This window comes from Rhinopithecus bieti, unplaced genomic scaffold (genome assembly GCF_001698545.2).
Source record: "Rhinopithecus bieti isolate Rb0 unplaced genomic scaffold, ASM169854v2 scaffold_11291, whole genome shotgun sequence".
In the NCBI taxonomy this organism is placed as follows: Eukaryota; Metazoa; Chordata; class Mammalia; order Primates; family Cercopithecidae; genus Rhinopithecus; species Rhinopithecus bieti.
The window spans coordinates 1899616-1922185 of record NW_016807158.1 but is presented as its reverse complement, the minus strand read 5'-3'; the positions used below and the strand labels follow the sequence as shown (position 1 = coordinate 1922185).

General features: G+C 35.3%; 1 protein-coding gene across 2 annotated transcripts in view; it reads left to right on the top strand.

Moving 5' to 3' along the window:
* MAGI2 (membrane associated guanylate kinase, WW and PDZ domain containing 2) overlaps positions 1 to 22570 on the top strand; it is a 1515811-nt gene that overhangs the window by 855621 nt on the left and 637620 nt on the right. For both annotated transcript variants that reach the window (XM_017880419.1, XM_017880418.1), the window contains exon 3: positions 6511 to 6630. In XM_017880419.1, the coding sequence (XP_017735908.1) occupies positions 6511 to 6630 (120 nt within the window). The remainder of the gene's footprint in view (positions 1 to 6510; positions 6631 to 22570) is intronic.

The following is a 22570-nucleotide window of genomic DNA, read 5'->3' as shown; positions in this document are numbered from 1 at the left end:
TAAAGCTTTGATTATAATATATTCCAAAAGTAAGATACCACCAATGATATTTGTGAAACTGTAGTGTTCTTAGTAGTACTATTAATATTACTTAAAAGGAATGCAGATATTGTTGGCATGGTGTTTATGCTTTTACTTTTTATCATGCCCTTTTATATCTATTATTTACCTCAGTGCATAAGAAAATTGGTGAAGAAGTAAATAATGTTTTATCTAGGATCACATATGTAAAACATTAAAACAAAATGGAACGTAGATGTCCTCAATTTTAATCTAAGAATCTTTTATCACACCATTTTATCACACCACATGATTCTTTCACTTTTTTTTTAAAAAAAAAAAAAGCTTTTAGGTTCTGGGGATACATGTGAAGGTTTGTGACATAGGTAAACTCCTGTCATGAGGGTTTGCTGTGCAAATTATTTCCTCACTCAGGTATTAAGCCCAGTACCCAATAGTTATCTTTTTTGCTCCTCTCCCTCCTCCCACCTTCTGCCCTCAAGTAGATCTCAGTATCTGTTGTTTCCTACTTTGTGTTCCTAAGTTCTCACCACTTAGCTCCCACTTATAAATGAGAACATGCAGTATTTGGTTTTCTGTTCATATGTTAGCTTGCTAAGGATAATAGTCTCCGACTCCATCCATGTTCCCATAAAACACATACCCTTCTTCATTTTATAATTGCATCGTATTCCATGGTGTATATCTACCATGTTTCTTTATCCAATCTGTCACTGAAGAACATATAGGTTGATTCCGTGTCTTTGTTATTGTGAATAGTGCTGCAGTGAACATTCTTGTGCACGAGTCTTTACAGTAGAATGATTTATATTCCTCTGGGTATATACCCAGTAATGGGATTGCTGGGTTGAATGGTAGTTCTGTTTTTAGTTCTTTGAGGAATTGCCATACTGTTTTCCACAATGGCTGAACTAATTTACACTCTAATAACAGTGTATAAGTGTTCCCTTTTCCCACAGCCTCATCATTTTCTTCTTTTAAAAATGAGGGTTGACATGTAAGTGTGTGTGTACACATACACCAGTCATTAGAACCCACCATGCACTGTCATGTTTATCAATCCTTTGAAAATGATTTTGATAGTTCAGAAATACCTGTATCAGGCACCAAGATGTTAAGCCAAATGACCTAGGCTAATCCAAGCAATTAGTGAAATAAGTGAAATTTCTCTTTAAGGATGTAGTAATTCTTTCTAAAATATGATCAGGCTCTTTCTGGATCCCCTGCTGACTTCCAGCAGTCTCCCGCCTAGCTGTCACTCACCTGGGTAGTGTACAGCCTACCAATATTGTGGGTCTCTGCTCCCCTTCAGGTCCTTTTCTTACAGTCTCTTCTCCTCCATCCTTTTCTCCATACTGTCTAAGCTGACAGAAATCTCAGTATTTGACCCACTAAACTGTGCGTAGGTTCTAACAATATGATTTATGGTCAATTAATAAGATTTAACCCTTTATAGCATACTATATAACTTTTTATTTTGTATTTATTATCTGCCTCTCCCTATTAAAATATTTATTCCATGAAAGCAGGAATCTTAGTCTGTGTTATTCAGAGATATAGCTCAAGCATCTAGAATAGTGCTTGGCACATAGTAAGTACTCAGTTAATATTTATGGCAAGACTTCATTAAAAAAAAATCTATGATGTCATTTCTGTTCTTTCAGGCAATAGTACTTAACCTATAATTCTTGTCGAATATTTAAAATGTGCCAGACATTGTCTTAAGTATGTTATATGAATTATCCCATTTGTTCCTCACATTAGCCCTATGAAGATGCTACTACTATTGTTCCCATTTTACAGATAAGAAAACTAGAGTTTACAGAAGTGGAGAACCTTGCTCAAGGTAATACTGATAACAAGTGGCTGAGTCCCAAAAAGTACAGGCAGCTTACTTTCAAAATATCATCATTTTAAAGGTAGTTTCTTTTTCATTTGAACCAAAGAGTAATTCTAATGATGGAAATTTTAGGTTAAAGAGAAAGAAGAATGACACATGACAAGCCAGAAAGGAGGGTATTAAACAAGCAGAAAATTCTTACATTATGTCCTCTCACATGTTCCATCAAGGCAAGCCCATGTAAAGAAACTCCACAAGCTGGCATACCATGAGAGTTGTGTTTTATTGTAAATAATAGAATCATGGCTTCCTTGATTCTTCTTGACTCTCAGTATTTTTCTCTCTCTCCCTTTTCAACCCACTCTTCTGACTTTAGATTGGATAGACAAGCCTTTAGAGAGGAAAGGTGATCAGTCCTGTGCTTCACCAGGGCTCATCAGGAAGTTCAGTGATGAACTAAAAGAGGGAGGCAGGCACACCAGTGACACAGTCACCGCCTAGTCCAGGAGGGCCGTGCTGGGGTCAGAGACAGTACAAACGGGAAGGATGATGTTGTGGAGCTATGGGACATAGAGCTTGCCAAATATTTGGAGATGGGATAAAGGAGTGAGGGAGGACTCAAAGGTAGGTGACTCTGAGGTGAAAGTTTCAAACTAGCATGACTAGAAGAATGGTGGTGACATAAACAGGGGAGCAAGATGAAGAAATACATTTTCATGATTACGTTTTCCTGAAATGCTGTCAGATTTGCCACTAATGAGGGTGGAATAAAGACATTTTCAGACTTGCAAAATCTCAGACAATGTAGCTTCCATGCAACCTTTGACAGGAAGCTTCCAACAGATGTGCTCTGCCACCATGAGGGTGTAGACCACAAAAATAGACATGGGGTCTAGGGAAGAGGTGAAACTGCACAAGACAGAGGCAAAGTAACTCCCCAGGATAATGGCAAAGGATGATCCCTGGATGGCAGCTGACAGTCCAGATTGGAGCTAGTCAGAAGCCTCCAGGAAATATTTCTTCAATAGGATGAACTTGAAAAAGTATAAAATGTATTTGTGAATTTTGAGAGGAGATTTATCTCTCAAGGAGAGAGTTTATTTAATGAATAATGAATGGAAAATGGAATTGAAAACATACTACATCTAGAGTAATCAATAAGTTACACACGGCCAGGCACAGTGACTCATGCCTGTAATCACAGAACTTTGGGAGGCGAAGGCAGGGGAATCACAAGGTCAGGAGATTGAGACCAGTCTGGCCAATATGGTGAAACCCAATCTCTACTAAAACTACAAAAATTAGCCAGGTGTGGTGGCACACGCCTATAGTCACAGCTACTACAGAGGCTGAGGCGGGAGAATCACTTGAACCCTGGAGGCAGAGGTTGCAGTGAGCTGTGATCTTGCCACTGCATTCTCAGCCTGGGTAACAGAGCAAGACTCCATCTGAAAAAAAATTTTTTTTAAGTTGCACACAAAAAGTCAGTACACCATAAGTTTCAGCTGGGAATAGATTTACGTAGAATTACTAATGTAAACACTTAACACTAATCTAAACACAAGATTGTTCCATTAGAAGAATGGAAGGAAAGCAGGAAGTGGTATGTGCAGTGGGGTTAGAATTGTAGACAAAAAAAGAGTTAGATTCTCATTTTCTTTAAAATCAAGAAATAATTACTAAAGTAAAAAATCAAGAGGCATATTAAAGTATTTAGAGATTTGGAGGTTAAATTAATCAACTACAATCAGTGTGTTTGACTCTGGATAAAAGGAAAGGGGTACCGGGGACTGAGGGTCTCCTTTTTAAAAATAACAAGTCTTATAGAATTGTTTGAAAACTTAAAATATCTGTATATGCAACTTTGACAAATACAATATTTTATTTATTTAATTTAAAATATGTAATTCTAAAAGAAAGCAAAGGAAAAGAAATTTGTCTTAGCAAGATGGATGATAATTCCAGTAAAGGCTTAATTTTGAAGGAAAAATATGAAAGTAATGCAGATACGAAAAATGAAAATTAGGAAACTTTAGGAAATTTGGTTTCAGATTGTCTCTTACTTTACCAAGAAAGAATGAGCTCATGTCTTGTGCAAAAAGTCAAAGCAGCTGAATATTAGAAAACATTGGGAATATAAGAGAGAGAGAGACAAGAAGACACACACAAAAGAATTATCAAGCGTCAGGAGGATCAAACTGACATTAAGTAATCTGAATTTGTGGAGTACTTTGTCAGAGAAAGTTTATTTTTTTTATAGCAACTGCCGTCAATAATGAAATAACCAACAGTGAACATGGGGGTTAATTATGAGTGGTGAAATCGTGAAGGTGAACTAAAGGAAAGAAGAGATTCTGGTTTTTTCCTAGTACTTTAGTAGTTAGGGAGGCAAGTAAGGCAGATTTGGGGAACACGAGGGAAATCACAAGAGATCAGGGACTGGAGATCATAATTAGAAAGAAGAATAGAATAGGAAAAAAGGATCAGAGACTGATGTCAAAGATGGAGGTGGCTACATTTGAGATTTTAGAGCAGAACTTCAAGCCACAATGAGGTAGGTGAATTTTCAGTCCAAGTAGGTAACCAGCATCAGTTGGGTCAATAGCAATAGTTGATACTCACTGATGTTGCCTATCACAGAAGGAAGAACTCGATCATAGAAGTCTGAAGTGCAAGATGGAGATGGAAAGCCATTTAGTGAACTGAAAGTACTGATGGGCCTCCCAAGAAGAGCACAACTACAAATGTTCACTAAAATTCGGTACAGCCGTGTTACTCCAACCAAGCAAGCAGCCCTGGAAATTGCCCTCAATCATGTGATCCGGGTGCTCACATGGTGCTAGAAATGTATTACCATACTGCAAGCAGTTAATTAAAGTGTGTAGCTTCTGAAATATGCAGATAAATTAGTAAGGAAAATTGAGTCTTTGTTATGTGATTTTTTTTCTTAATGATTGGAGTGTGTTCTAAATAAACAGAAAAACAAATTGATTGCCAAAAACTATGTTAATGCACTTTTAATTCACAAGGGTTAAGCACATAAAAGTCAGAATATCAAAAGTTAAGGTTCTCATAGAAACATTAATTTGACAATATTATGCATACTAGATAAAGGTGGTTTGTATTTATAGCATAAAAGCAGTAGGAAATACTGAAAAATGTGGCTCAGTTAAACAAAATAACCAATTCAGGGAAAGTCATTAAATATGATTATGGAAAAAAATTGTTTTGCAACCCCCAAAGACAAGTTATAAAACTTGATTTTAAAAAATAATAACTTCACATCTTAAAATATGTTTTCAATAGGAATTATTCATTTTTATCCAAAATCAAATTTTCCTGGCATATTGTACATTCTGACATTAGCTTCTGCTTCTCAGTTGCAGTCCAGATTTGATTCTAATAGACCAAAAGGAGAACTGACTGTCTATTTTCATGACCTAGTTGATAAAGATTTCAAATGCAGAGAACAAAAATAAAATTTAAGGATTTAAAATACTTATTTAGCATATAGACAATATGGGGGAGTCTATATATATGAAGCCTGCCAATGTACTACCTTATATATTTGGCCTCTATATTTCTGCATACTTCTTTGCATGTATGCATTATGTAAATTCCAATCTGACCATGAAAATGTCTTATGTAGGTGGCAGAGAAAAAGGAAGAAGCTTAGGACATAGTCAGGGAAGGAAGTATTACCTGGAAACAAACCTGCAGCCTTGAATATGTTTCTGTTTCTGCTGTTGCCTCACAAACTGGACAGCATGCCTGGAAGGCTGTGTTCTTCAGGAGAGCTGGACTGAGCTACAGTCTGAGCAGCTGATACTCCTGCCACTTTGGCCCTTATAGCTCCATTCCCTCTATGGGTGATGGAGGAGTCAGGAACAGTGGTCCCATGCAGTAACCCTTGGTAGGGAGTCACTTCAGTCAGAATTAGTGGCAGTAATGAAAGAAGGAAGGCCACATAAGGGAGAGCCTATGTGATGGAGTCAGAGAAAGTTTCTTCCTGTCAAATTAGATACTATATTCCCAGCGTCACAATTACTAGTACAATTTAATTATAACACATTTCTAATTATTATTTAATTTTAAGTAATAGTAAAGGTTTGTGATCCTTTAAATCAAATAAAAATGGTTCTGGGTGTAAATCTAACAAATGAAAACCAACAAACAGTCCTCCCAAGAGAAAGCAGTTTATGAAAATAAAAAGATAAATTGACATTTTCCTAAGATCGCTACTTTCCATTGTATTTTATGTCATAGCGCAGCAGTCTGCAGGACAATAGAGGTTCAGTCATTGAGTGAAATATATAAATTCCTGAACTAGCAGACTGCTGGCTCAATATTCAAACCACCTCTTCAAAAAGGGCACAATGTTCTGAATTTTCACTGAAAATATATGCAGCCATATCACATGGCAATGAACTCTTTATAAGCTTGATGAAGAAAAGTGCTTTGTACATTTACTTTAATCTTTACCCCCTGCTGTTTTCTGTTGCCAAACAAACAGAAGGACAAATGCAAACTGCCAACTTGCAGGATGTACAAACAAGTGGCACTGAATATTCAGAAGTATGGTGGTATTTCTAAAGTTCAACAACAAATCACTTAGCATCTTTCTTTTGTTTTTACTTTTCTCTATTCAGGCACCACAAGGCCACATAAGGAGGGTGAGGTCCCCGGAGTGGATTATATTTTCATCACTGTTGAAGATTTTATGGAATTGGAGAAAAGTGGTGCTCTCCTAGAAAGTGGGACTTATGAAGGTAAGCACAACGTTCCTGAGAAATCTCTTTTTTGTTGACCTCACATTTTTCTCATTCGATGGAAATGCATTGGGACACCAGGTTACTAATGGGCTGTTCTGGGTTTGAGAGCTTTAATAAGATGAGTTTAGAAATGTATCCTAAAAATGTTAAAATACATCTCAATCAAGTGTACTTTTAATATGCCTAGAGAAAATAATATATATTTTAAGTATATTATATATGTATATATATACCCATTTTATACACACATACACACACACACTGAAGTATTCTTGTGATTGTCTCCTGAGATTAAGCTGTGATCTTTCAGATAAAATGTCTTTATCTCAAGATGTCATCTAAAAGAAGGCAGGGCTAGAATTCTAGTCCTGTCATTATCTCTGTGTGGCTTTCTCAAATTACTCTACCTCACTGGCCTTCACTTTTCTCCTATGCAAAATGATGGGGTAGAAGAAATATGATCTGTGAATGAACTCCAAATCTCTACCACAATAGAAGTTTCCTTGTGTACCCAAATCAAACGTGAACAACAAATGAAACCAAAACCTTGAATGCAGGAACTATGCCTCAGTGGAAGAAGCACTGAAACATAAGCCAAAATCTCTGTTTCAAAAGAGGCTTCATTATTTATCTGCTACAAAAATTAAGTAACAGTTAATGTCACTAAACCTTAGGAGTCTCATCTGTAAAAGTGGAATTATGGCATTAAAAATGCAAATAAGTAAAAATATGTTGAAATGATTGCATTTATCAATTTGGGTAACATATGCATCTAGTTTATATCTAATGAAAGTATGTATCTGTGTATATATATAATGAAATTATAACATAACTAAAAAAGTAGAAAATTTTTCATTCCTACTTCACAGTTACAAAGTATATGTATAGATTATTAAGTTCAAAGATTAGTTTTATTGAACTGCAATTAATAGTGATATTAAAAACAGAATTCATGATATATACTTTGCTGCTTAGCCTGTCATACATGCAAAGTTCGGCAAACATCATCAAATAACATGGGTTTGCCATGTTAACAGTTTAGCCCTCTGCTTTCTCCTCAGTTTATAGTCATGTGTCTCTTAATAAAAGGGATAGTTCTGAGAAATGCATGGTTAGGTTATTTCATCATTGAGGGAATATCATAGAGTGTACCTACACAAACCTAGATGCTACAGCCTGGCACATTCTAGGCTATGTACTGTAATCTGTTATTTCCAGGCTACAAACCCGTACAGCATGTTACCACATTGAATACGTAGGTAATTGTAACCTGATGGTAAGGATTTGTTTATCTAAACATACCTAATCATAGCAAAGGTTAAGTTAAAAATACGGTATAAAAGATTAAGACAGTATAGCTATATAAGGTACCTACCATGAATGGAGCTTGCAGGACTGTAAGTTGCTCTGGGTGAATACATGAGTGAGTGAGTGAATGTGAAGGCTAGGAAATTACTATACACTACCGTGGACTTTATAAGCATTGTACACTTAGGCTGCATTTCATGTACTTAAAACTGTTTTTTCTTCAATAATAAATTAACCTTAGCTTACTGTAACTTTTACTTTGTAAACTTTTCCATTTTTTTTTTTTTTTTACTTTTGACTCTTTTGTAATAACACTGGGTTTAAAACACAAACACATTGTACAGCTGTACAAAAATACTTTTTCTTTCTTTGTATCCTTATTCTACAAGCTTTTTTTCTATTTAAAATTGTTTTACCTTTTAAACTTTTTTGTTAAAACTAAGACACAACCACACACATTAGCCTAGGCCTACACAGGGCCAGGATCATCAATATCACTGTCTTCCACCTTCACATCTTGTCCCACTGGAAGGTCTTCAGGGGCAATAACAGGTATGGAGCTGTCATCTCCTATGATAACAAAGCCTTCTTCTGGAATACCTCCTAAGGACCTGCTCAAGCCTGATTAACAGTTAACGTTTTTTAATAAGTAGAAAGAATACGCTCCTAAAATTACAGTAAAAAGTAAAATGTGGTAATTATCTAAGCCAGCAATATAGTTGTTTATTATCATTATCAAGTATTATATGCTATACAAAACAGTATATGCTATACTTTTTTTCTTCAACTTTTAAGTTACATAGGTAAATACATGCCATAGTGGTTTGCTGCACAGATCATCCCATCACCTACATATTAAGTCCAGCATCCATTAGCTATTCTTTCTGATGCTCTCCTTCTTCTCAGCACCCACCCAAAAGGCCCCTGGTGTGTGTTGTTCTCCTCATGTGTCCTTGTGTTCTCATCAACCAACTCCCACTTCTAAGTGAGAACATGCAGTGTTGGGTTTTCTGTTCCTGTGTTAGTTTTCTGAGGACAATGGCTTCCAACTCCATCCATGTCCCTGCAAAGGACATGATCTCATTTCTTTTTACGGCTGCATAGTATTCCATGGTATACCACATTTTCTTTATCCAGTCTTTCATTAACCATTCAGGATATAGGCATGAGTAAAAGTTTCGTGATGAAAACACCAAAAGCAATTGCAACAAAAGTGAAAATTGACAAATGGGATCTAATTAAACTAAATAGCTTCTGCACAGCCAAACAAGCTATCATCAGAGTGAACAGACAACCTACAGAATGGAAGACAATTTTGCAATCTGTCAGACAAAGATCCAATATCCAGAGTCTACAAGGAACTTAAAATAATTTACAAGAAAAACACATTAAAAAGTGGGCAAATGACATGAATAAACACTTCAAAAGACATGCATGTGGCCAACAAACATATGAAAAAAAGCTCAACACCAAAGATCATTAAAGAAATGCAAGTCAAAACCACAATGAGATACCATCTCACATGTCAGAATGGCTATTATTGGAAAGTCAGAAAACAACAGATGCTGGTGAGGTTGCTGTACTTTTACACAACTGGTAGAATGGTAGATTTGGTTATGCTAACATCCTCAAACACACATGAGTAATGCATTGCACTATAATGTTACAAGGGCTGCAGTGTCACTGGGAAATAAGAATTTTTCAGCTCCATTACCATTTTATGGGACCACCATGATATATGTGGTCTGTCAGTGACCAAAATTTCGTTACACAATGCGTGACTGTTCTTAGTTTAGTGAACTGTAGTCATTCAAGAACTCAGTATTCTGAACTTATTAAAAATATTGAAATCTCTTCCATTAGCATTTATAAGGCAATCTAGGTGGATACATTTGCCTAAATTGCGGCTGAGACGTTGAATTGCTTCTTGCTACATTTACAGGAAATAGGCAAAAATACCCAGGAAAAGGAAACAGTTTTATGCATTAGTGCTGTACCTTCTTCATATGGTCAAAAATAAAAGATAGTAGAGATAGATTGAAAACATTTTAAATAAAGAAGTTGTGTTAATAATATAAAGCTGCCTTAAACCATATATGAAAAATAACTCTGTAAATCATGGAAAATAATTTTATCAAAGATGTTAAATAATACATTTTACAGAATAATTTCCCATGGGCTTTGTGACATTATTTAGTATCATTCATTAGTTTGCATCCTTTTAATGATAATGTATTATACTTTATAACCTTATTTAAATATCATTTATGTAAGAATGAACCAATGGCTTACCATACAAGATCATTAAAAGAGTAGTATGATTAACAATATGACTTTTGTTTATAAAATAAAACTGATTTTATATAAGCTGAAAAATTACGTCAAATGTTAATGGTAAATCTCCATTGTTCTCGTGATACACTAGATGTCGTGACATTTAATATCAATATTTTAAAATACAGCTTAAACTTTAGGTTCCAATTCACTTTTGAAAGTAATGTCCTGAAACTGTATGAACATAACCAAGTTTTGTGAGCCAGAATGGGTTACTCTGAATCTCTTTCAGACAGCTTTTCAGTATGGCAGTTTAGTTTGCTGGGTTTGGTGCCAACTTAATTGGACTAGTGTGCATAGAGCTGGTTATTGGAGAGTAAGGCTGACTTACGTATAAGACTTTGACAATTGTATTAATACCATTGCTTAAAAATACACATTGTATACATGGATTAATAAGAATTTCTTTTCTCAGGTCACATAATGACCTGGGTAAACACCTAGGGAACATTCTCAAACCTCAGGATCTTCAGATTTTCCTGTAACTATAGCTGAGGAACTAGCAAAATTCACCTAATAAAAATTGCTGCATTTCTTCACTACTTGTCGTAAGCTCTAGACCTAGGGCTACCACTTAATGCGTTTTTTGGGGGTTTTGGTTTTTTGTTTTCATTTTGTCAGGGAAAACTAAAGAATGTCTTTTTGCACTGTTGGTACTTTCAGGATATACAGAATTCTGTGCTGCTCAACTAGACAAAGACCTGAGAACTTTTATATTGAGAAAGCTAGCAATTAGTGGTTTAATAAAAAGCCTCATTTATTTAAATTACACATTCTCCCTTCTGCAGCGTTTAGGTCATTGCTCCCTTTCCTCCTCCTCGTCTAGTGCAGTCTCATGCCTTTGCAGTATTGTTTACAGCTCTGGGTCAGACCAGAAAATTCATCTATGATATTCTGTGAATACACCAAAGAAAATAAGGAATTGAGTTACTCTCAGCCTAAAGGTCACAGACCTTCTGTTAACTATGTGGGGTCTGTAAAACTGAAAGAGGGTCCTGGAATCTAACCCACAAACCAGAGCAGCAAGACTGCTAATGAAACTGGAGGTAGAGCCATAACCCCTGTTTCTTCTTGCTCATCTGAAATGCTTCCAAAATTGGTGTAATTATTGTCAGGGATATTAGGAACTACTAAATTTTTTTTCTATTCACAAAGATCAAGAGAATCCTTTATAAAATATCTAGTTTAAGCTGCTAATCATAGAGAAAACCAATTTTATGGTGTTTCTGTGCTTCAACCTCACCACTGGGTTTTAGAACAGGAAGCACTCACCAGAAAATAATTATGAGGAAAAGCATATTTTAAAATATTTTATATGTGTGCATTTTCTTTTATTGCTAATTCTCATTTTAAACTTGCTGGATAGATGTGGCTAAAGCATAATTTGTCCTTTGGTTAGAAATCAGATAGATTGCCCTGATTCGTAGTCCTGCCTTTTAAGCCTTTTAAGAAATTAACTTTAAGTCCTTGTTCCAAAAGAGCAATTTTGTTACTTCCTGGAGCCTGCAAGGAAGGGCTTAATGTGCTTTAGTTACCATCTATAGCTATGCCACATGGCTGTAGGCAGGGTTTTAGTTGAGTCTTAAAGCCTTTCTTCTGCTTCCACCCCCCCATTCTGAAGGCCTCATTTGAATTTGATATAGAACATCTGCTGAATAGCCTTGCATGTGAAATGCCTGGAGGACTTGGCCATGATGGTACCAATCAGGTGTTGGAAAAGGGACTCTTTTGCGTGACTTGGATGATTTCATCCTCACCTTTCATATTGAATCAGGTTTAAAATTTAGTTGATAAATTTTATTGTTAACAAATTGATTATTAATAATCCATTATTGATTAATAAACCCTACTGATGAGTCTGACAAAATCTCAAGTAACATAAAAATGATGAACCTTCATGTTAGGACTGAAGGTGTTGACTTCCTGTGAAACACAGACCACAGAGCTCTTTGGATGAATGCAGATAATTCCCTTGGATTCAAGGTCACCTAGAGGTAAAGGTGAGATGCCAAGAGGTGGAATGAAATTAGTAAGTATGGCACTCTGAAAAGTACTCCAAGTACCTGTAAGGAAGACAGGTCTTTGGGAACTGTCCAAAGTGCTGAATTAACCAGGACTCCAAATCAGCAAATCCTGCCTGACCTACTTCTTCCAGGTCTCTGTGATTTTACATTCGTGGTTTCACTCAATACTTAGCAGTTGTCTTCTCAACCTGTGTGCTGAATGTCATCATTAACTAAACCTGCCTCCCCTGATCCGTGCCTGGACTGATTTCATTTAATTCACCTGCTGAGATAATCCACAACTATGTTCCAGAACACCACTTCTGTTGTAACATCTGCTACCATATTAGACTGTTTTGTTTTTAAAATAAAGCTATTTTTCTATCGATTGAAAAGGTCATTGATCCTAGAGTTAAATGTTTTCTTTAAATGGACATAAGCCCAATTGTAATATCGTCCCAATTTTTAAGAGGATCGAATCAAGACCAGCAAGTTATTTAGACATCTGACAGAATACAGTACAAATATGACATTTCCCTCCTCTTAATGTTGTGGTTTCTTATAATCGTGGACCCTAGTATACACATAGACTTGAGCCTACTGCAAACACCACACCAGGTTTCTTGAACGATTTTTTTAAGAGGACTGTGAAATTTAAGTTTTCTCATAACTACATAAAGGAGTGCTGTACTTCATGATGTAGCACATAAAATCCTATAGAAATTTATTAAGTACAAATAATTTTCTAGGCAATTAAGCTGAACACTCCTATGATGAGATAAGATGCATAACAAATTCTACACAAATCTATTTCATTTTACTAAAATCAACTTTTATTTTAGCATAGGTTGATGTTGAAATTTTTAATCGGAAATTTTGAATCTGCAATCAAGATAGCATTGGGTGATAAAGAGATACTTGTAAAAAAATCATTATTGGCACCACAGATCATCTTGAGCAAAACTATTCTATCAGTTCAAATTTCTAACCACTGAAATATAAATAATATTTTTTGAAAGGCATATCAATGCTTAAACTGATGCTAAGATTTTTGTCATTTTAGAAGATCAAAATGATTTCATTTTTTCCCTTTTCTTTGCACACTATTATAAGACAAAATTTTTACTGTGTAAGTAATAACCTTCATAGCAGCAGTAGATTCTTGCGCTTACAGTTAAAAGGGTCCAGCTGTTTTTTACCTATCCAGGTTATAGCATTTTTTTACTTTTGACTCCTGTTTCTGGCAATATTTCTGTTATGGAAGATTCTAGGCCACGCATTTGGGTGTACTTTTTAGGAACACTGACCATTTACAAATAAAGCTCACTAAATGTTTATTTGACCAGTAGAGGAAAACATAGTGAAGTTTTATACCCCTTGAAGGTTTTAAAATGCCAGAAATTTTTGGTAAGTGATTCAGTTTGTGTTCAGAATTATTGACAGATAGTGTACGATTATTGCATGCTATGTTGGTCCAACATAAGGCACTACGAATGGAAGTGTCATTGTCTTCTACAATGAAGTACAATTTGCTTTCAGTTTAGGAATTCTTTGACCCCAGCTTTTTCGAAATATGCAACATAAATTCCTATTTCTAAGCACGTTTTTCTCCCCAAAGAGACTAGAAGGACTGACATAAGCAATTAATTATTTTAATGTTATCATGTAAATCATATAAAAGTATTAACTTAAAGACTAATACCAGAGAAAATGAAGTGATTTGCTCTGACACCTTAAGTACAATATTAACCTGTTTACTGTTTGTTCTGTAAGTTTTTTGTTCCATCGTAGCTGACAGAAATATAATTAAAGTAAGGTCAATATGCATGGGCATGGGATTCACTTCTTTGACTCTCTCACAATCCAGATAAAACCTAAGGTTCAGAAACTGTGATGTGACAGTTTAATTCATTTTTTTCTCACACTCATATATTTAATTACAATGATTTGCTAACTCTTGTGCACATCTCCTAGTGATTTTTTATGTTTTATTTTTAATGGACCAATAATAATTGTGTATATTTATGGGACATAATGGGATGTTTCAAAACACGGCGCTATGGAATGATCAAGTCAGGCTAATTAACATCTCTAGCATTTCAATATTTGTTGTTTCTTCATGATGAGAACATTTGAAATTCTTTTTTTAGTGATTCCAGAATATACAGTACATGATGGCTAACTATAGTCACCATGCTGAGTAATAGATCACTAGAACCAATTCCTCCTTCTAACTGAAACTTTGTATCATCTGACCAACATTTCCCCTTTATCTGTCCACCCTCTGTCCTTCACAGCTTCTGGTGACAACCACTCTACTCTCCACTTCTATGAGTTTGACTTTTTTCAATTCCAGATATAAGTAAAATCATGTCGTATTTGTGTCTCTGTGCCTGGCTTAAATCACTCAATATAATGTCTTCCAGGTCCATCCATGTTGTTGCAAATGACAGAATTTTCTGCTTTTTAAAGGCTAAATAGTTTCTATTGTATATACCACAATATGAAAATCCATTATCTAATGATTGACACTTCAGTTGTCTCCATTTTATCTGAAACACTTCAAAATTCACCCAGAAAAAAAATGTCCTTTGAGTGGGAAGAAGAAAAATCACGACTTCAAATATTTTACTTATATTTCTCCCTACTGCTTTAACAAACAGAATCTATTAACCTTGATGAATTAGGTGCATATTTTCAAACCCTCTGTGTTGTTTTTCTGAGTGGACAAAAAATTGGATAACAAAACTGATAATACCTCATAATTTAATGTGTGTATTGCTGCAGCTATGAATATATATTGTAATATATTCACTGGATCTGACAACTCCATGACTTTCAAATACAGTAAATTTCCTTATTCTATAAGAGGCACATGAGAGAGTCTTGATGAAATTGATTCCAACTGTTTTTAACTTAAGAGTTCATGTTTCTCTGAAATATCCCCGTAGATATGAGCAGTGGCCTCTCGCATGTCAAGTCTTGGATTTAACACATAGACCTTATAATAAAGCAAACTTTTTTTTTTTTTTTTTTTTTTTTTTTTTTTTTTTTTGAGACGGAGTCTCACTCTGTCACCCAAGCTGGAGTGCACTGGCCAGATCTCAGCTCACTGCAAGCTCCGCCTCCCGGGTTCACGCCATTCTCCTGCCTCAGCCTCCTGAGTAGCTGGGACTACAGGCGCCCGCCACCTCGCCCGGCTAGTAAACATTTTATTTACCCTAGTCTTTCTCAATGGTGCCCTAATGTGATGACAAAGGTTTTTCAGATATTTGTTCTATGCATTAATGATTTGAAAGCTATACACTGATGCCCTGTTGTATAAGTCATTTTGTATTTGAATTTAAAATCTGAAAAGAAAACTTCAGACATTCTTTCCTTATATCTTCTATATTCCTATTTTGGGGGACAAAGAATAAAATCTAGTTGACCTCAGGTCTAGTATTTCTCTCAGGGGAAATAGAAATCATCCACACTGGAAAAATCAATGCCCTAATTTTATTGCTAAGTAACTACTTTTTTAAATCATTGATATCCAACCAAGTTATAACAGATGTAGATGGTTTTATGAATTATTTTATAAACTGCAACTTTTATTCAGACTGCACAAAAACAATATCTGAAACTTTGAGCCCTCTATTGACCATACTGTAAACAGAAATACTGAGTGGCCTGATTAAAATGTATAAAGTAATATTTGTCAAAATATTCTGCTGCCTATGTTTAAAAGTAATCATGTTATAGAATATTCACACTGGATGAAAGCTCCGCCTTATTGAAGGCTTGGAAACCCTCGTTATTATGGTAAATCATTCATAACACTAGATTAAAATTTAATATCAGTACCTCCTTGACTAATAGTTCTCTTAGATCCATTACAGGTTGTATCTATATGTAGCAACCAGATAAAATCAGGATCAATTGTCCACATATCGTGGCTGTAGAGAACTGATTCCATGAAAGGGTATTCTGAAACACTCTACAAATATGAATTTTTAGGGACCAGTAGAAAGCACAAATTAATATTAATTATAAGTTACAACAAAATGGAAAGTTTGACTTACACTGTCTTTAACCTATTTATTTTAGCTATAGTGGCCTCCTTTCTGTTTCTCAAACAACCAGCACATTCCTACCCACACAGGATCTTGAATTTGTCATTTCATTCTCCTGGACTACTTTTCTTCCTAATATCCACCTGTTCCTTTTTGTCACTTTGTGATATTCATCCAAAAATCTGGTCTTCAGGGAGTTCCTACCTGACTACCTTATCCAAAATTGGATTTGCTCTCATTTTCTATTCCATTCCAATTATTTATTTTTTATTGCACTTATAACTGACCATGTATTCTATATCCATTTGTTTATTTATTTATTGTCAGTATACCTCACTAGAAAGTCAACTCGGGGGTCAGAAAATTTGTTTGAATTACTGTTCATTTTCAAACAGAATAATCTCTGGCACCTAAGGAGTGCTCAATAAAGGTGGGTTGAATGAATCGATGAATACCTGAGTTTCTTCTTCTAACCCAACGATAAGAACCTCTCTACCCCCACATAGAGATTTAGCCTGACCTAAGCCTCTGGGACATACCCACTTCCTCATTCAGAATGCTCTAGGCCAATACTTTGAAGCTGCAGCATCCATTTGGCCTTAGAATCTAGTCCTGAGTTAACCACATGTCATAACTCTGATAATTTTGTTTTTGTCTTAATTCTCGTCAATAACATTGTGTGTCTCTGTTTCTCTGGTATGTTTCCCTCTCACTTTATCTGGGATGTTGTTCTTATCTTGCTATGGCCGTTCCCGTAGTGTGATTTTCCCTACACTAATTCGTAGTGTATCAAATTGCTCAAACTCAAAACAGTACATTTCGTCAACAAAACTGTACCTTCAGTCACTCCCTACACACACACACACACACCAAAGTTCTATGTATTTTACTACCTATGAATTAATGATAATTACCCTTCTCTAAAATTGCTGTCTTTTTTCATGTTTTCTTTGTTTTTTCTCCCAAGTATTATGAAGACTTCCTTCATTTCTCTGCCTTCAATATAGAAAGTCACTGGAGAGTTAGAGAAAAAAAGTAATGAGGTTAAACCTATGAAAGAGGTAGAAAGGTCCTGGAATATATTGGAAAATATATAAATTCCGAAACTTATTTTAAAACAAAGGAACTGGAATGTGTGTTTTCTCATTAAGGAAATGTAAAGGCTTTGTAAATATGTGGACATGTGGGACTTGGGGTTTGTTAGCTAATTCACATTTTCTGTCTGCTTTTTGATAAACTATAAGGGAGGATAAGTTTGTTTATTATTCCTTTATTCTAAGGATTAATGGAAAAACTGAAAATAAATTTTTATCGATTAGTCATTGTTCCCTGCTAAGATATGCACCTCACCTTACCCTTCTCTTTTTTCCTTTTACGTTAGAGTGACTTTAAATTATTTTATAATATGTGAAAGCTTTATTCCTTTCACTGATTAATGGGTAAAATTATAAACCTGAAAATGCATATTTTAAATGTGAATACTAATAGTAACCCAAATTAAAACAACATGTGGAGTCAATAAACAAAAAGTTTTAAACAATATACAATAGGCCCAAAATGACATAATCCTGACAATGATGGATAAATAAAAGGAACACATTTGAGTTAAAATTTTCCAATAAGTTTTCTTTCTTCTCTTTTACCTCCATACCATATGTAAACATACTACAGCAAGGGGTATGCATTTAGCGAGAGAAATCTGCCCTTTGGCACTGGGATCTGGCATTGGAGGATGCCATTTCTGAAAAGGATCTGTTCCCTTTTGGCTGGTCCATAGGAACAGAAAGGTTTCTTCATGCCAGGTCCCTCAGGATCAATTCCAGAAGGATTAAATACTTCCTATTTCTGCCCCTGCTCTCTAAGGATGAGAGTAAATGGTCTCCATGATACTTACAGAGAAAAACTTTTTGATGCAGCTATCTGGTTTCCCCGGAGATGAAACAAGTGTGATTATACCTGGGATGAAATAAAACACATTGCAACAAGCGCAGTTGCTAACATTTCTACCTTCAAGGATATCTAGAAATACTAATTTTCAAAGAGTGTATACAGGTTAGATAATTTTAACGACTCTCCTCCCTTCTCCCCTATTCCCCTTCAATTTAATAGGGGTCTCATTTATGGTAAAATGTAGCAGCAAACAATTTAAGAAAATGTGTATAATGGTGTTTGCAAGTTAGGGAGATGTGGGATGGAGACTCCTGGAGACAGGCAGGTTGACAGCCTGACAGTGATGGAGGACAGAGGGAAAGTATAGAAAGTTGACAGAGGAATGCAAAAACTGAGTCATCTAGGGTCATTCTTACAGTGGAACTGCTTATCAGTCTGGCAGAGGTAATCAAAATATTGCAACCCAGCATAGCTGTTGATTCTCCTAATAATGACCCTGAGCTATCCAGAAAAGGTTATGTGCAAAAAGGTAATATTCAAAAAAAAAAAATTTCCTTCAAAGATAATTAAAATTCAAAAGTTTGGACTTCTGAAAGGGAAAGCCTAGAATATTCACCTAATTAGAATACTGCATTCCTTGAAAATGCCAGACAAATGTAATGCAACTCTTGGTATAAAATATTTTAACTACTTTCTATTTGGAAACTATTTATTATATATATTCAAATTTATACTCAAATTAAGATTTGACTAAATTGTCTCAACAGTTACCTCAGAAATGCTTTCTATAAATGCACACAAACCTGATGATGTTATTACATGCCTAAAACATTCTATGTATATGTAAATACACCTTAAAAAAGTGATTAGATATTTTACAATTATAATAAAGTTAAAAACTGCACATTCTTTTTCCCCAATAATGTTTTTTATGAAGTCAGAAATCTTGTATGTGGCATATTTGTAAAGCAACTAATGAATGTGGTGGATTAAAATAGACATGGAAAACGATTGGTGCATTACCAAATTGTTAAAATTGACATATTAATAAAACGCAAATTTACAAGTTTATCCTTTTTTTTTAGAAACCCCAGCATGATAGTATCTGGAAATGTTTTCTCCTCTTCTTCCGCTTTTCTTTTTTTTTTTCTTTCACTTTTGGGACACTCACCTGTCCCCCAGAGTTCTAAGGAGTAAAACTGCAGGACACTCGCTTCAAAGGCTGTGTTTTTAGTTGGAGAGGAAATAATACATCACTATCTTGGTTGATTTTCCTGAAAAGCCCACATTCACAGTTTGCTGTAGAAATTTTTTTTTTTTTTTTTTTTTTTAGATGAAGTCTCACTCTGTCACCCAGGCTGGAGTCCAGTGGCACGATCTCAGCTCACTGCATCCTCCGCTTCACAGGTTCAAGTGATTCTTCTACCTCAGGCTCCCTTGTAGCTGGGATTACAGGCATGTGCCACCTCACCCAGCTAATTTTTAGTGTTTTTTAGTAGAGATGAGGTTTCACCCTGTTGGCCAGGATGGTCCCAAACTCCTGAGCTCAAGGGATCCACCCACCTCAGCTTCCCAAAGTGCTGAGATTACAGGCATGAGCCACTGCACCAGGCCTCTTTATATATTTATCTTAGAGGCAAAACAAAATCAAAAGTTAAAGACATTTGGCCTATTATACGGTCACATTTTTAATTCATGTGCATAGTCCTGTCTTTGCAATAACCTTCATTTTAGTACAGTCCTTGTTTTTCTTTCTTTTAATATTTAGCTCCTGTTTTCATTCTCTCACAATTTAAAATATTTTCTTTTTACTAGCCTTTCAAATGTTTTCTTTCCACCAAAAGCTAACTGGCATTATTTGCTTTCTGTATTTTTACTTTATCCTTTGCTTTCTTCTGAGAATTAAGAGTCCTGTGTGAATTCTCTACCACAGCTCAACTTTATATCCTGGAAAACTTCCTCTAGTGGGAAATGCTTCATTTTATACTTCACTTGATCTTATTTCTTGGTTCTGGCTTTTACAAATTAATACATTTTTTTCTTCCTGTAGAGCTATGGGGAAAAACAGTGAGAACAGTGGAAATGACATTTGCTAATGTACCCACAAGGCAATGATTCATTGTCGACTACAGAGGAAATTTAACTAAAATGATTTGTCTGTCCTGTATAAGAAGCTACACTGTCTTAGAAAGGGGCATGCTCATGGAGGTATTTTGTTCAAATGAAGATTGTATAGTTTGGCATGTCATGTGTTCAGAAACTGATATAATGTACCCTGATTCTTCACACTTTACATGTTATTCAGTAAATCTAGTGGTGTATTGGCATCTTCCTTTAGTAAATGGGTCTTACTACATACTTACATTTGCCTGAAGTTTGTGTGAATAAAACTAATCGTTTAAATGACATTTTATTTCATTTCTCTTTATAATTTAATAAATTATATCCTTTGTAGTTTAGAAAATGTCATTTTCCTCTTTTATTCTTCTTGAATCTTCAGATCCTTATTCCATTAATGAGACAGGCCTCTCTTGTCATTAGGAGGCTGGTAAGGGGAATACAAATGTTTGTCTCTAAGTATATAAGGGTATTGCCCTAACAGAGGAAAAACAATGTGGTTTATTTGTTTTCATTTATTCTTGTTTTCCTATGTTATTTTTTAATTTAAAATTTAGTTTATTTCTAAAGCATCCTGTTGATACTCATTCTCATGTTAACTGGTTACATTTCCTTTATTCATGGTTTTTCTTGTGTTTTATTTCTTGGATGTCCTTACGATTATTATTTATTTAATTCTATTATGTACAATTTGAGACCACACTTGCTTCTTGGTAAACTCCTGTAATTCCTTACTATAGAATTAGACTCAAGAAACAATAGTTATTTCATAGAATTACTTATATTTCGCCAATACAGGTTTCCAGTTGCTCAAAATATTTTTTTGCTTTTCATGTTTCATGTAAACTTTTATAACTCTTACCGAAAAAAAAAAAAATGTGTCCTAATAGCATACAATTTTGAGAAACAATAGTAGAGGTAGAAATTGTATAAGCGAATAGAGATGCATAACTAATAATAAATGAAGGTAGATCATGTTTGCCTCAAAATAACAACAAAATAACAGTGGCATCAAATTTGAACTTAAATATATCAAGACAGAAGGATGAGAAGCTGGAGTTTGGATTATAGACAGAAGCTTCTGGGGGTAGTTGGGGCAGTCAAGTTATTAGAGGGAGAGTCGACCTTGAACCTTGACCAGCCTTGCTAGGCCAGAGTAGATTCAGGTCAACTTTAGGAAAGTCATTTACAACCTTTTTGTGCTGGATGTCCACTTTCAAGCATAAGACTTGTTGGCAGTACACTTGAAGAAACTAAATACAATCATACTACTGCACCGTTCGGAAGTGAGTGATTGTCTAATGGAATTGTTTGCATCCCAGGCTGTACCTGTGTGTTGTAGGAAGTTTCATCTCTTTGATGTCAACTAAGCCATACCACTGTGTACATCACATTTTCCAACAAACAGCACTGGAACAGAATCTGTCCTCATTTTCAGCAAAAACAACAATTTATACAGCTGTATTAAAATGCAGAAGATAGACAGTAAAAAGTCGCAGTGCTCCAGTTAACCAAGGCTTTGGTAGGGAATGCCAGAATTATTTGTCCGAGTATGTAATAGAGGCCTAGAAATCGTAAGTTCAAATGCCAGTCTTGGATTTGCCATGAACTCAGTGCTGGACATTTACTAAGAGGGCTCTATGTGCCCTGTATTTAAATGACTGATAAGTTGCACAGGCTATAGGAATGAGATTTGTTCTGAATGATCTTAAGGAGTGAAACAAGGAAAAAGAATAAAGAAAGATTATGGCCTGTTATAAAGAAATGCTTTATCATAGCCAGGGCCAATGAAATAATAAATTGAAATTAGTTGCCAAACATAGACTAAGAACTCTCTTGGTAGAGTTGTTCTAAAGGGGATACACACCTGATAAACATTTGGACTGGTGATAACTAAAACATCCACAACAACACCAGACTTGATACTTTGCATATACAATCTCCAATTTTCACAGTATTTCTTCAATGAAAGTATTATGCTAACCATTTTTACAGAGGAGAAACCTGAAGCTTAAAGATGTTTAGTAACTTGCAGGAAGTCTCTCAAGTAGAAAGGGGAAAAGTTGAAATTGCTTCCAGCTTTCTTTGACACATAGTCCGTGCTTGGAAGACCTATTTCCCATTGGGAATGTATTCAGTCAAATAAAGCCTACATTTACCCTATTTCCCTTTCCACAACAGGGTGACTAGCTTTGCTCTTCTATTTATGCCTCCTTTACCTTCAGTGTC